Source organism: Cydia strobilella, chromosome Z (genome assembly GCF_947568885.1).
Source record: "Cydia strobilella chromosome Z, ilCydStro3.1, whole genome shotgun sequence".
Lineage (NCBI taxonomy): Eukaryota > Metazoa > Arthropoda > Insecta > Lepidoptera > Tortricidae > Cydia > Cydia strobilella.
The window spans coordinates 23658967-23675394 of NC_086068.1; the positions used below are offsets into that span (position 1 = coordinate 23658967).

The following is a 16428-nucleotide window of genomic DNA, read 5'->3' on the forward strand; positions in this document are numbered from 1 at the left end:
TCTGGAGGATGGTATATGATATGATTTCCATAATAGATTCAAATAAGATCTCCCGAATTTGAAAAATTGTATAATTTTACCATAATTATAAATTGAAATATGTGACTGTTATTAACAACTCTGTATAATTTCCGCCAGAAGTAGTAAATGACGGGGTGACGTTCTGTTTTCAAATTACCTCTTGAATTGTATTTCAAATTTTGATTCTATTTTATTTAGATTATGACAAAAAGTCAAATCGCAATATAGTCATCAACCGAATATTAAGCATAATGTCATTTAATTAGGGCTTATTTTACATTGAGACAATAGGTATCCTTAACTTATTGCGCTAAGTTTAAAACTTGTTGTGAGTTAATAAGAAAGCGGAACAGCAGTATCACCTTCGCGTGTTACCGCCGATACCCGATGTATGTTTCTAAAATCCGAAGGTAATTCTCAGAGCTAACGGACTGTACTATTTTATACAATAGGTATGTTTAAGTGTGATAGACGTGATTGATAGTTTGAATGTATAATACGTACATCCATTTCGTGAGAGTTGAGCTGCGAAGGGTGGTGCGGATGCACATAGAGATGGTTCCCGGCGAGCGTGTGACGGCGCGGGTCGTCGCGGCGCGAGGAGCGCCCGCGCGCCGGCCCGCGGCTCGCTTCGCCGTCCGACAGACCGCCTGAAACACGCAATGTACCTTGCAGGACAGCCAATCTCAAAATGATCCAGAAATCTATTGCATGCAAAAACGTTTCAAATCTATATCAAATACATGCAGGATGTAAGAAAAATAGTGATGAACCGTTTAAAGGCATATTCGGTATGGTATTCTGATTAGGAAAAGGTAGAAGAAAAACATTTTTGACGCTAATTTATTTTTCTATGGGGCAGGTAAAGCAGGTCGTCCTAGTCGGTCAACCCTCTATACAACGGCCAAAAATTGTTCGTCAAAAAACATTTTAAGTAGAAAGTAGAAACATTTTAAGAGTTAGAAGTATCAGAACACTATTCCGAATATACCCTTGATCCCCACTATTTTTGTTACACCTTGTATACTCGTAACAGTTCCGTTACTGAAGATACTGACAGACAACGTAAGTACAGTCTAAGCCGTTGAAAGTAGGACCTTGAAGTATTAAACATATTATTATATATTTTTCAAAATTTATCTAAGCAAATTAAGGTTTTTTTTTTTTTCATCTATTCAGGGAATGAAAATGAGGTATAAAGTTTTTAACTATTTCTAGTGGGTCGAAGTTGCGGTCGGAGGCTATTAATAAATAGATTATGGATAAATAGCACGATGCACATCAAAATTAAAATATAGCGGCTATAGTAAATGCTGTACCTATATAAGCAAAATGTCTAGTGGTGGAGGGAGATGTTCTGGCAAAAATATGAAATTTGCTGGCCAAATTATACTAGTACCTAGTTACCTGTTACCTACTTATTCCTTACTGATTGTTTACGGACCCACCATCATACAAAGCGCCAATAGAACTTTGGATAAGTACCTAAGTACCTAATAATGGCTGGATCTATTGCATTTTACTTTCGAGATTTACTTCATGACAATCACGGGTTATGCATTTCAATTTAACAGTTTGTCATGTTGTTCCAAGTAGCATTTTTTGAGTCTGTTCTTATGTGCACTTACTGTGTACCTAGTTGATAAGAGTGCAAAGGCAAGGGTAAGTGCGAAAGTGTGAGCGTAGTACGACCTGGTGCAGAGTGAAGAGGGCAGAAGCGGCTGCCGGGGCCCGGCCCTGCCTCGCCCACCTCCAATGTACTTATGCCACTTCTATGACGTTCACTATTTCGAGTAACACCTTCACAACATATCAACCGTACATTTTTTGTCCAACAAGGACTTTCAAAAGAACACGCACATTTCCACATGTAGCACCAAACTAAATTTACGCCCCTAATGTTTTCATTTCTTCAGATGTTGATTAGAAAAAAGTATAGTTACGAGCGAATGAGAAATGAGTTGACTTCAATTTATTTCAATATGTGTATTGGTTGATTTAGAATCCACGAAATAAATGGCATACTGCAAAGCCGTCGCTCCGAGAGAAGTACGAATACCTAAACATGAAACGCGACCGGGCGCGAACAGGTGCCGGGAGTGTATTGGAGAACAACTCCAATCGGTGCTGTAAACTTTATTTATAGTTTCTAACGCTACCCGTCTCATTCTCAAACTCCTGAAACTGGCACGCAAAAGCGAAACAGTAGATTTCTATTCGTGTGTAATTCATTTGACTGGAGCATCAACGGGTGATTCGGCTTAGGTGCTCCGCGCAAACATCACACTGTTTTTACTAATGAGATTTTAGACCTGTACCGCTGGCTATATTTTGACCCCTAGGTTATAAAAATATTAAAGTCAATTCTGTTTTCGCTTATGAATACTTTGTTAAGATGTAAATCTTACATTTTGTTTTGTGTCATATATATAATTTGCTTTTCTAGTAATTTGTTATTTTGTGGTAATTATTTTTTATTTTGAATTATTTTGCAGAAAAAAATATTCGAGAGAAAACATGTAACTGTGTTGCATTTAGGATAGTGTTTTTAGTGTGAAAACATAGTTTGTGTCAATTACGTCCACTGCAATCTGATACTCTGCCATAATATTCTAAATGACACAAAAAAAAATTAGAGTTAAAAAAAATTACTTAGGTCGAATTTAATCGTTTAAATAGGTCCATTAAATGATTTTGTGTCTTATTAAGGCATAGCTTCATAAGATATTTGATGATTTTGTTGTAACAGGCTGTCACCGTTACAAAAGAATATTAAAGATATTAGAGTTTACATCTTATTAATTTGAAATGCGGGATAAATAAGATGTATGAATTTGTGTCACTTGCATCCACTGCATAAACAAATATTACAAAAATATTATTTGCGTTCAAACGAAGCTAGCGGGCGGTCTGAATGGGCAACGGAGGCCGTGCAGGGTGGGGCCGCGGCGTGACCTTGCCGTACGCAACGCATGTTTACTTCGCCTGTGCGCCAAATTAACGCAACTTATTCAAAGAAGTTACGCAAACAACACAACAACAAGCAACAAGCAAGCAAAGAATGCGTCGAATTATCTTTTACCTATTTAAAACTCATAGATATTGTACAATGTCACCATTATGCAAAAGAACTGTAAGTACATGTTTGATTTGCGAGCGAGCTGGCAACATTGCGCAGGGAAATCTTAAAAATATCGCGTTTACGTGAACGCCACATACATTTGTGCCAGTGATAGGGAAAAGATACCACTAAAGTAAAATTTGGTTATTAATACCGTGACTTTCTTTCATTCTTTGATTAAAAAAAATGCTATTTATGCAACAAGTGCGGAAATCATCTTTACGCACGTGTATCATACAATGTTTTACTATGCACTGTGCGAGTAAATAAAAAAACATATCATGGCAAATAAGTTTAATTATTAAAAGGAGTGTTTTAAATCGACACGAGTTGCGAATTACCCATTCGCACGTGTATCGTACGTTTTACAGTACATATGGCTCTTTAAACTTTCGACATATGCACGGTAAGTGCTCTTTTCCGCACTAGTGCGAGAAAGTAGCACCATATGTACTGTAAAAAAAAAATTGAAAACAAAAAGCACTAGTGCGGAAAAGCAGTACTTTCCGCACGATATGGCTCCGTAGGAAACGCACTTTTCGAGCACATGCATTGTAAAAAAATATATAGGACTGTATCTCCTAAACCATGCGTCGTAGCGCAAAAATAATCAAATTTTCGCTACCCTTTAAGAAGCCCCTAATTAAGATTTAAAAACGCAAAAAAGAAAAAAAAGGTAAAAAATCTTTATAGGGCTGTATCTCCTAAACCGTGCGTCGTAGCGCAAAAATAAACGTTTCGGTCCCGTTTATGTAACCATTAATTTATATTTAAAAAAAACTCAATAAAAAAAAAACAAAAAAAAACTTTATAGGGCTGTATCTCCTAAACCGTCGTAGCGCAAAAATAATCAAATTTTCGTTCCCCTTTATGGAACCCCAAACTAATATACAAAAAACACAATAAAAAAAAAAGACAAAAAAAAATCTTTATAGGGCTGCATCTCCTAAATCGTGCATCGTAGCGCAAAAATAATCAATTTTTCGTTCCCCTTTAAGAAACCCTTAATTAATACTTAAAAAAAAAACAGGAAAAAATCTTTATAGAGCTATATCTCCTAAACCGTGCGTGGTAGTGCAAAAAAAACAAAATTTTCTTTCCCCTATACGGAACCCCAAAGTAATATACAAAAAACACAATGAAAAAAAAAACAACAAAAAAATCTTTATAGGGCTGCATCTCCTAAACCGTGCATCGTAGCACAACAATAATCAAATTTTCGTTCCCCTTAAGAAACCCTTAATTAAAACTTTAAAAAAAAACAGGAAAAAAACTTTATAGAGCTATTATAGCTATATATATAGATATAATATCTCCTAAACCGTGCGTGGTGGCGCAAAAATAATAAAAGTTTCGTTCCCCTTTATGCAACCCATAATTTATATTTAAAAAAAAAAAACGCATTTTTTAAAAAATCATTATAGGGCTTGTATCTCTTAAACCATGCGTCCTAGCGCAAAAATAATAAAAATTTCGTTCCCCTTTGTAAAGCCCCAAAGTAATATACTAAAAACACAATGAAAAAAAAAGAAAAAAAATAACAAAAAAACTTTATAGGGCTGTATCTCCTACACCGTGCATCGTAGAGCAAAAATAATTAAAAAAACCCCTTTAAGAAACCCCTAATTAAGATTGAAAAACGCAAAAAAGAAAAACAGGAAAAAAAAACATTTTAGGGCTGCATCTCCTAAACCGTGCGTCGAAGCGCAAAAATAATAAAATTTTCGTTCCCCTTTACGGAACCCCAAAGTAATATACAAAAAACACAATGAAAAAAAAAAACAAAAAAAACTTTATAGGGCTGTATCTCCTAAACCGTCGTAGCGCAAAAATAATCAAATTTTTAGTTCCCCTTTGTGGAACCCCAAACTAATATACAAAAAAAACAATGAAAAAAAAAAACAAAAAAAATCTTTATAGGGCTGCATCTCCTAAATCGTGCATCGTAGCGCAAAAATAATCAATTTTTCGTTCCCCTTTAAGAAACCCTTAATTAATACTTAAAAAAAAAACAAAAAAAAACAAAAAAAACTTTATAGGGCTGTATCTCCTAAACCGTCGTAGCGCAAAAATAATCAAATTTTTAGTTCCCCTTTGTGGAACCCCAAACTAATATACAAAAAAAACAATGAAAAAAGAAAACAAAAAAAATCTTTATAGGGCTGCATCTCCTAAACCATGCGTCGTAGAGCAAAAATAATAAAATTTTCGTTCCCCTTTATGCAACCCATAATTTATATTTAAAAAAAACGCAAAATTTAAAAAAAAAACAAAACATATAGGGCTGTATCTCTTAAACCATGCGTCGTAGCGCAAATATAATTTAAAAAACCCCTTTAAGAAACCCGTAATTAATACTTAAAAAAAAAAAAGGAAAAAAAACTTTATTAAATTAAATTAAATTAAATTATAGAGCTGTATCTCCTAAACCGTGCGTGGTACCGCAAAAACAATAAAATTTTCGTTCCCCTTTATGCAACCCATCATTTATATTTAAAAAAAACGCAAAATTAAAAAAAATCTTTATAGGGCTGTATCTCCTAAACCATGCGTCATAGCGCAAAAATAATAAAATTTTCGTTCCCCTTTATGAAGCCCCAAAATAATATACAAAAACACAAGAAAAAGAAAGAAAAAAATAATAACAAATAAACTTTATAGGGCTGTATCTCCTAAACCGTGCATCGTAGGGCAAAAATAATCAATATCCGTTCCCCTTTAAGAAGCCCCTAATTAAGATTTAAAAACGCAAAAAAGAAAAAGAGAAAAAAATCATTTTAGGGCTGTATCTCCTAAACCGTGCGTCGTAGCGCAAAAATAATAAAATTTTCGTTCCCTTTTATGAAACCCCAAAGTAATAACAAAAAACGCAATGACAAAAAAAAGAAAAAAAAACAACAAAAAAAACTTTAGGGATGTATCTCCTAAACCGTGCATGGTAGCGAAAAATAATCAAATTTTCGTTCCCCTTAAGAAGCCCTTAATTAAGATTTAAAAACGTAAAAAAGAAAAAGAAAAAAATCTATATAGGGCTGTATCTCCTAAACCGTGCGTCGTAGCGCAAAAATAATCAACTTTTCGGTCCCCTTTATGTAACCATTAATTTATACAAAAAAAACTAAAAAAAAAGAGTTTTTTTTATAGGGCTTGATCACCTAAACCATGCGTCGTAGCGCAAAAATAATTAAATTTTCGTTCCCCTTTATGAAACCCCAAAGTAATATACAAAAAACACAATGTAAAAAAGAAAAAAACAATAAAAAAAACTTTATAGGGCTGTATCTCCTAAACCGTGCGTCGTAGCGCAAAAATAATCAAATTTTCTTTCCTCTTTATTCAACCCTTAATTTATATTTAAAAAAAACGCTTTCACTAAACTGGACTTTACTAAATTATGACACATATTAAAGCCTGACCAGTAATATATGATCATTGTCAAGAGGGCGCTGTTCATTCTCATGTATAGGGTGACAGTTCAGTATAGTATGAAAAAATATTGTATTTAATGAACATCATCATCAATGTAATTAATGTTGCTTGCCACGCTTAAACATAACAAAAATCACAATAAATTGCGTCTTGAAATAAACTTAAAAAGTCTACTAAAAATCGAAACAAAAGTAATTTTTAAGTCGCTGATGTGACATTCTCAATCAAAAGGTAGGTACCACTTTGTCGTTTACCATAAAGACGAAATTTGATTATATCTTTATACAAATAACCTGTCAGAGAAAGTGGTACCTTTTGATTAGGAACGTCACAAATGTTGGTCAGTATGAGGAGTGCAGCCTACAGTTTATTTTTAATTATATTTATATACCTACTACGGTAAGATTGATAAGACAATGTAATTATGCCTCCGAATGAAATAAATACACTGTATCGCAAAACTAAGTGGCGAGACAGCTCATAATGCCATCTCTTGGTTGGTCTTAACAAGGGTAAAGGAGATAGTATTAAGATCTCAGTCGCCAGCTGATATTGCGGCAAGTATAATAAGCACCCCACCCGCGTAGGTACCTTTCCCCGCGCACGCCCTTCTTGCTCAATTGAGTTTTATTTTGCCAGATAGTAAAAAAACCGTGGATCAAAATGACCCAAATTATGAATGATGTCTCAATGTGGTATTATAATATTGTAGACGTAAACTTAATAATATGAATTTTTTTTTGTGGCAGATACAGGGTGTTAATAAGAAAAAAATTTTTTTAAAATAAAAGCGGTGGATGAATTTGACACAGATTTGTTTGAATAACATATAACAATGTTCTGTAAAGTACAACACTTCACTTACCGACTCTAATATTTTTTTAGGCGTTTTAGGATCAATATTAGGTATTTATTAAATGCCATTATACCCGTGGATGAAAATGACACAAAATGCGTGTGTACGTCGGAAGCCACTTTGCCTTTACAGGGAAACAAAGAATTTCGTCTCGAATATTTTTTTTACAGAATGCTGATTGAAAAAAGAAATACCTAAATTTCTACCTAAGCAAATACCTAGGATGACACAAAATATTATTTTTAGGTTTAGTATATGGTCTGGAAACTATATATAAAAAATAAGCAACATTAATATTCTTATAACCTCAGAAGTTATTGGTACAGGTCTATTTAGGCTACTGGCGGCAACTTGGCGGAAAAAGCATAGTAAATATCTGAAAGACGTTAAGAGCCAACAGGAGTGGTCATTTCTCCATACGTTTACGTACTCGACTGTTTCCTCCGTGGTTTTTGAAGCTAGAGGAATGTTTTTTTCAACACAAATTAATATTGTCAATATCTGTGTCGGTATGTTTTGCTTTTTTTGATATTTTTGTTTTTTAAGGCGCTAGAGCCCTTCAAACATGGCCAAAAATGGCCTCACTGACTATGCCGCAATGAGAGGCGTGGTATTCAAAACTGATATCAATTAGCCAAAAAATCAAAACAGTCCGAAACAGACAATTTCATAATCATTTAGATTTCCAAATTTGGTTACGATTGGTTAAGTTTTGGAGGAGGAAACAGTCGAGTACAAAACCTCGATTTTTGAGATTTTTACGCAGGATTTTTCGCCTAAGCTGCAGTTGTCCTTATCGCACAAATTTTAGGGGCGGGGTCAAGTTTCTAAATACGTAAACAGACAGAAAAGTGATGCGCAATAGTCGACATTGAATGTCGATAATCTAGTGATGTGATAAGCAGGCATCGTAAACTGCGAGCGAAATCCATTGAAGTACTAGGACTACAGGGTTGTTGTCAAGTCAAAGTACATCATTTCAATGGATTTCGCTCGCAGTTTACGATGCCTGGTGATAAGATCGATAAACCATAACAAAGTCGCGATTTGCCTCTTAGTAGGCGAAATAAGTAAAGTGAGTATGCACTTTGGCCTCAGGGGATATCGTTTAACACTATTTATTATTCCTTGGTTCATACAATGCTGAGCTGACGCACTAGCTACGAGATTAAGTCCCGGCTACCCCCCAAAAAGGGAGGGGAAAAGTCGGCTTCTGCGGTCCAGTTTGCCTCTATTTCTACCTATCTGTTGCTATGAGATCAAATTTGGTATAAATTTTGTGTAAATTAGGGACGAATAATTTATTTTAGAAATAATAGTTTCACATTTTCATACACAAATCTGAATATATGAACGAAACATTAAAATAAAATAAATATTTAAATGGCGCTCCCAAACAACAAACGTGATTTTTTTGCCGTTTTTTGCGTAATAGTACGAAACCCTTCGTTTTTTTTTTTTTTTTTTTTTTTCGTATGGCTTTTTGTGTTACTCTACTTCAGAGATTTACAGTTTGTAGATATTGTACCGCTTCCTTGGTTAAGGTGGTGAAATCCTCCACCTGCCCATGGTATCTGGTTAGAGAACAATCAAATACCGTGTGGTGTACGGTCTGCTCGGGTGCTCCACATCGGCATACTGGTGACTCGCACCAGTTCCATTTGTGCCATAAGTAAGCACAGTTTCCAACTCCGGTCCTTATCCGATTCAGCATGCACCAGACGCGTCGGGGCTCCTCAAAGCCAGCAGGTCGAGTCTTGGTATTAGGCTTGAAGACGTCGCCAGGGAGAGATCTAGATTCCCATTCAGATTCCCAGGAGTCCCGTAAGTTGCACGTTGGTGCTGGGTCGTGGAATCTCAGCGCTGGAGGATGGCGGGACTTAAGTCTGGTCTTTTTAAAATCGTGAAGGTCTTCATGGACAGGTAAGTTTGGGGATGCCCGCATCTTTTGTATTTCGAGGCCAAGGCATCTTTCTCTCCGCATATGAGGAGGCAGTCGATGTTGCTCCACGTCCGTAGGAATTACCTTAGATAACCCTACACGTGATCCCCGGGTGGTGCTAAGAGCGCAACAACTTTGGCAGCTGCACTGCCTCTTCAAGGTCTCGCAGCTTACTCTACTTCAACAACCATACTCAATATGAATTCGGATGCTTTTAAAAACGGCACTTCCAAGCGCCCAAAAACAAGGAACGTTGGACCATCAGTTCGCGTTTTGCAACTAAATATAGAGAGTATTAGTAAATCTAAGACAGAATGTTTGCACAAAATCTTGCATGACAATGACATTGACGTTGTCCTACTTCAAGAAACCCTTCGTGCGCGAGTCCGACTCGCACTTGGCCGTTTTTTGTTAATAGCTTTTGAACTTTTTTTATGTGGGAATAAACGCTTCGAATACTTTTTCTAGACATCATTCCGAATCCTATGAGGTATCATACGTATTTTTAGGAATTAGTATTAGCCCAATTTCAATGAAAAACCGCAAATCGATGTACAGGTTAGCCGTTTGGCACAGGCATACTAAGAGGTCAAAACAAATTTTTTGACCCGCAGTTCCTAAAAAAATCCCTTAGGAGGGGTGTGCTGAAACATTTTTTTTTGTATGGAAAAAAACTTTTTTTTTTTTCAAAAACCTATCGTGTGTGGTATCACACGAAAGGGCTTTTTGAGGCGATTCTAAAAGTATCATCATTACATATTAGCAATTTTTTTTTTTTGTCAAATAAAACAAATAAAATTTTCAAAACATACCAAGTTTGGAGTCAAGTTAAAGGGTTAAAGAGGTATTTCCCGTTCGATATATGGATATTACGTATTTACGTATGATTAATATGTACCGTATCTGCAGTACAGTTCCATAAGTCTCGTAAAATAGGTATTGAAGTAAAACTGTGTCAAAAAAAAAAACTAAATAAAATTATTTTTAAAATTGCTTTTTTGGGGTTCGATATGAGGATATCACGTATCATTTGTGGTATATTGTACAAAAAAAATTAGCCATATCGTATCTGGAGGAGCCCAAACTTGATATGTTTTGAAAATTCTTTTTGATTCAATTTAAGAAAAAACCGGCCAAGTGCGAGTCGGACTCGCGTTCCAAGGGTTCCGTACATTACAAAATTTAAACAATGTATTTTTTATGTGAAACGTGAGTGGAATGTCTTTAAAAAACACGAAGGGGTCGGATCAAAAACTAAGTAATTGAGTCCGACTCACGGTTGACTGCAATTTCTAATAGATTTTCCTGTAATCTTTATGTAAAGATCTATTTGGTGTATTTTTTTCAAAATTTTAGACCCAATAGTTTCGGAGATAAAGGGGGGAATGGTAATTTTGTGCCTATTTTCTTGAATAACTTCTAAATTGTTTATTCTAAAATTAGAAAAAAAAAAAGGTTTTAGAGATTCTCACAATGAGCTCTTCAATTTTATATATATAACACGATATAGTTTGAAATGCTTTATTTTGAATTTTCTCATTTACCCCACAAAAGTGGCCCCCATGTTTAAAATTCATTTGTTTACGTTACATGTCCGTCTTTGGGTCACAAACTTATATATGTACACAGAATAACTAATAGTACTACCGTACAGAAAATTCACTTCTTCATAAAAGCCAGATTTAGGTACAAAATTATACCTACACTCGCCGCCTGCAAGCAAAATTGAAACTTATAACCGCGCACGAACCGTGAATCTTCTTTGCGCGCCGCAGTTTTATGACCGAGCTGCGAGTGTCGGCACGGGGTTGTCACTTGACAAGTTTTTGTACCTATACCTACTGATTTATTATTTTTAAGATAAATATGTAGGAATTACTAACGTAAACATGAAATTTTTAGCCGGAGATAGTATGCCTGATTCTCATGGAAGTAGGTATGCCACAGAAGTACTTATTCCTTTGAAAATATGTCGGTCAATATATAGGTAGTCCGGAATAAAATAAAAATGATTTTTCTGCTTCCTTGTTCTTCCGTTTATTCAGACAGACGTTTGCCTTTCTTTGGTCGCGTGACTCTCCTATATTATGTGAAGATTGTGAAGTATGTAAAATATATGATGGATGGATCTCGTTTGTTAATTATAGTGGCTTGGCCTTTCCTCGAAAAGTCTTCTAGAAATCGATTTTCGCTCATGTCGTCTCGGATATGGGTATATTTGATATCAGTGCATTCAGTATAATATTCTGAACACAAATATATGAGATGAAAACCGCAAAAGTGGTGGGACCGGTGGGGGTAGTTGCTGTGACGTCATAAAGTCGGCAGTACAAACTTTTTTCTCATTCTTTTAAACATACCATGTGGGGTACCAAGTGAAAGGGCTTTGTGAGTAGATTACAAATATATAATATAACATACTGTAACATTTTCACTACTTGGTCTAACAAATTATTAGAAAACGTCCAAGATTTCACAATCTAGATTTGACGTAACGTCACGTTAGACCGGGCCGCGTCCGGGCCGGAGCTTCCGGCGCTTACTATTCTATGACATGACAGGTGATCACGTGGTGCTTTCCATAGAAAACGAAGCGCCGGAAGCTCCGGCCCGGACATGGCCCGGTCTAACTTGAGTCATCATTTATTCCAAATTTTATACCAAATTACTGTGAATATCCTATATACAGGGTGGAAAGGCACGACGATCCTTTCCGCAAAGGGGGGATTGTTTGGATTTAGTACTGTATTTCCTCTATGGAAACTAGGCTCATATTCGTAACCGTTTTGAAGTTATAGGCAGTTAACTTTTAATGCAAAATAATGCAAGTGACAACACTCATTAGGTTCAGTAACATATATGGTTATATCCTCTTTGCTTAGAACTACTAATATCTGTGACCCAAAGACATTTCAGTGCAGGTTACAGATTTGACGTGCGGTCTGCAGCCTCAGTTGCAATAATAATACACTAAATACACAAAAATGGCCATGCTACGTGCAGTCGGCCTTGTCATTAATTTTACTATGGAAATTGACAATAACACCGACGTGTCGGAGCAGTAGTGCAGCTGCGGTCGGGAAAACGTTAAAATCACCATACGTGCAGTCGATATAGTCATTCATTTTACTATGGAAATTGACAATAACACCGAAGGCCGCTGGCTGCAGTAGTGTCGGAGCAGTAATGCCGTTGGAAACGGACTGTCACCTTTCCCCGTGATAAAACCGTGACGCAAACAAATTGCAAATTAAAAGAACCTATTTTCAAAATGCCCTTGGGAGCCCGCGATTACTTAAATTTGCTTATGTTATACGGGGAGTGTAATTATAAGGCCGCCGAAACTACCCCAACTAGCAAATTATGTCGAATAAGCTTCACTCTTTCGACTATTAAGTCGAAAAACAGTCGTATGAAAGATCTCTCGTTATCAAAAAGCCGTATAAAAGCAACTCTCTCGACTGTTTAGCATTGAACGCTTTTTTGTCGCATAAACTTGTCGAGTAAACGTGCTCTCGACCAACTCATATCGCTTTTACTCGATAATTGTATAAAGGTATCTCTCAATCGCCTTCTTACGACTGATATGTCGTAAGAAGGTTGTATAAAAGTAACCAAATTGCTAATTTGTCATCAAAACAGCTTTTATAGCGCCATCTTTCGACATTCAGTTCTGACAGCAGAATTGTTGAGTAAAGGCGGTTCATTCAACCAAATAGTCGTATAATGGCTGTCTGCAAGACTTTCTTTCGACTTAAATATTGAGGTTGAGAAAAGGCTGTTTTGACGGCTATCATTCAGCTGAATTGTTGAGTAAAAGCGGTTCATTTAACCAAATAGTCGTATAATGGCTGTCTGCAAGACTTTCTGTAGAATTGAATATTGAGGTTGAGAAAAGGCTGTTTTGACGGCTATCATTCAGCTGAATAGTCGAATGAAAGCTATTTGAAATCTTTTACAACATTTAATCGCCATTTTGTTGATGATAACAATAAAAACCTCGTTGGCTTTAGTTCAATATTAAATGCGGAAAAAAATTAAAAGAAGTGGTGGTTTCCGACCTAAAGTTTATAAATTGTACACTCGTATGATAGATCATACAACAGCGACATTGGGTGCAGCCGCGGGTGAAGTGCCATCAAAAAAATTTAACGAGGGTTCAGTAGAAAATATTCTCGATATTCCTGAACATGATTTCTGAAGCGTCTACTAGTTCTTGTACCGGAAATATCCCCATTAATCAAGACTCGGATCCTAATATTGAAAATAGTGATAATGGCAGTGAGAAATCGGTTCGGACGGAGTACGTCACTCGGAGTACGTCACTTTCTGAGTATGTCACTTTCTGAGTACGTCACTTTCGAAGTACGTCACTTTCGGAGTACGTCACTTTCTAAGTATGTTACTTTCTGACAAAGTGACTGACTTCTGAGAAAGTGACATACTCAGAAAGTGACGTAATCTGAAAGTGACGAACTCCAATAGTGACCTACTCAGAAAGTGACGAACTCCAAAAGTGACCTACTCAGAAAGTGATCTACTCAGAAAGTGATATACTCAGAAAGTGACGTACTCAGAAAGTGACGTACTCCGAAAGTGACCTACTCAGAAAGTGATATACTCAGAATGTGACGTACTCCGATAGTGACGTTTTCAGAAAGTGACATACTCAGAAAGTGACGAACTCCAAAAGTGACCTACTCAGAAAGTGACATACTCAGTGACTCCGCCCGAACCGAGAAATCCGAGTTTGAAATCAGACGGTCCCCGCCTAGTACGGGATGGATAATAATGGTTTTACTTTTAACATTCACCCTAAAGACCCCTAAACTAACACAAAATGTCGCTACTTACGTTGAAAAAAGGTATTCTCAAATCTATCTTTCGACTAAAAAGCTGAAAGTAGGCTTTTAGGATGACAAGTGAGATGACAAAATGGCGAATTCATATTAACTTTTAAATTAATATTATTTCTGACTAATATTCCATTGAATAATCTTGCGGCCCCTGAAAATTTTAACTAACATTTAAGAAATGTAGACGAAAATTTTTATTCCGCACGTGAAAGTAAGACCTACGACTTAGTGTCGTCAAAGTTACCTAATATCATTATGGCTGGCGTAAAATTTAACAAAGGTATGTTGTGTTATTTTACTTTTATTTTCTGTCACTTCAATTAAATTTGACAACCCGGCCGTCACGCGGTAGCTATTTTACGATAAATAAGTCGAATGAAAGAGATTCTGATGACTATCTTACGATAAATAAGTCGAGTGATTGCAACCGCGCTGCTATCTTACGATAAATAAGTCGAATGAAAGCGATTCTGATGACTATTTTTCAACTATTTGGCTATTCAATGACACTTACGATATTCTTTCAACTAAAAAGCTGAAAGAAGTGCGCCCAAATCGCGTCGAGAGAACGTCGTCGGATCCTTCTTTTGACCATTTACACAGCTATCTCTCGACCAAATAGTTGAAAGAGAAACGTAATGGTGCCTTTCTTACGACATAATTTGCTTGTTGGGACGAGACGTTACGAGCTACAGACAAATATATCCTCCACAACACCCAACTAGCCGTATGTCAATTTTATGTCAAATATTTTTGTAAACATAAGTGTCACATTACACTTACATGTAGGTTGATAGTACGTAGTAATAGGAGGGTTGTCACTAAGAAGAAGATTAGTTAATTTTAATATTTTTACTAATTGTTCGTAACAAAAATCTAAACATTACGAATCGATTCTCCGTCACTTAAACTAACCCCCCTTTGCGAGAAGGATCGTCGTCGTGTCTTTCCACCCTGTATATAATGTCTAAAAATCATTACCCAAATATATAAAAAAAATAAGAAAAGTACATCAAGTGAAAAACAGTATAATTTTCTGTTAGGTAGGTACATTCACCTGCAACTATTATTAAAACAAACAAAAAAACCCGACTGTTAACATACAAATGGTCTTATCACTAGCTTTCATTTGGTACCCATATTGCTATCGTACAAGCAAGTACGAGAAAACAACCCCCCCCCCCCCCCATTACCCTTTTTTTCATTTGCGGGCGCCATTTTGAAAATATATGTATTGTTTTAATGGTTTATTAATTCCGAAAACCGAAATTCGCAAATTGCGGGAATCTTTATCTGTCATTCTCATTACGCCTTAATTGGAGTAAAAGAAAAAGATGCCCGCAATTTGCTAACTACGGTGTTCACTCGCGGTAGGCCCTTTGTACCTATTTACTGCTAGGCCATTGTGAATTTTACAAAAGCTCAATAATGTTGATGACGCCAAATGTCACATTCTCCTAACACATATTATTTATCAACAAAGCCTGACCAGAAATATATGATCATGCGCCATGTTGCGGAATTTCATTGGAACTAATTTCTTACACTGGCAACAATTTTAATGATAGGTTGTCACTGTTGTCAGTGTCATTGTGGCGGTTTACTTGAATAATACTGAAGTGTTGAATATTAAATAATAAATGACAAAAATGCCCAAAACTATACATAGTCAGGAGCGGAACATTGTTAATAATGTAAATAATAAACTGCTGGAAAAGAACAGTTCGGGAAATTAAACTAAACGGGAAACATTTCCAAATTAACATCAGAGCTGACAGATCCCAGTGAGTGACAGATAAACAAATCAAAATGTCATTATAGTCTGGTTATTACGACTTAGTTATTGTAGTGTTATGTTATACAAGCGAGGAAACACAGTAACAAAAATGCGTTTTAGTTTGAAAAATATTTACTATGGGCTTTGGAGACGATCAATCTTGTTAATTGACAATGTAGCAGAACCTATGTAAGGTTACGGAATATATACCTAGTAACATGACCATCATCATCATCATCATGGTGGCCTTTTGGTGATCCAATCTTGGATGTAGGCCTCTTCCCAGAATGGAGTAACATGATAGACGAAATATTTTTTCAAATATAGAGCTGAGCTGAGCTGATGGTGTGGCTAATAGTAGTCACACCATCTCTAGTATGTTACGACTAAATTAAATAGATATATGTAAATTTATATAAATTTCTA

The 16428-nt window shown here is 36.0% G+C and overlaps 2 protein-coding genes across 10 annotated transcripts in view; one reads left to right on the top strand and one right to left on the bottom strand.

Moving 5' to 3' along the window:
- The window catches only part of LOC134753714 (uncharacterized), a 242851-nt gene that overhangs the window by 185541 nt on the left and 40882 nt on the right, over nucleotides 1-16428 (top strand). The gene's annotated exons all lie outside the window — the stretch shown is intronic.
- Nucleotides 1-16428, bottom strand: part of LOC134754154 (coiled-coil domain-containing protein AGAP005037) — a 245100-nt gene that overhangs the window by 172594 nt on the left and 56078 nt on the right. For all 9 annotated transcript variants that reach the window (XM_063690269.1, XM_063690268.1, XM_063690260.1 and 6 more), the window contains one exon: nucleotides 526-671. In XM_063690269.1, coding sequence (XP_063546339.1) covers nucleotides 526-671 — 146 coding nt within the window. The remainder of the gene's footprint in view (nucleotides 1-525; nucleotides 672-16428) is intronic.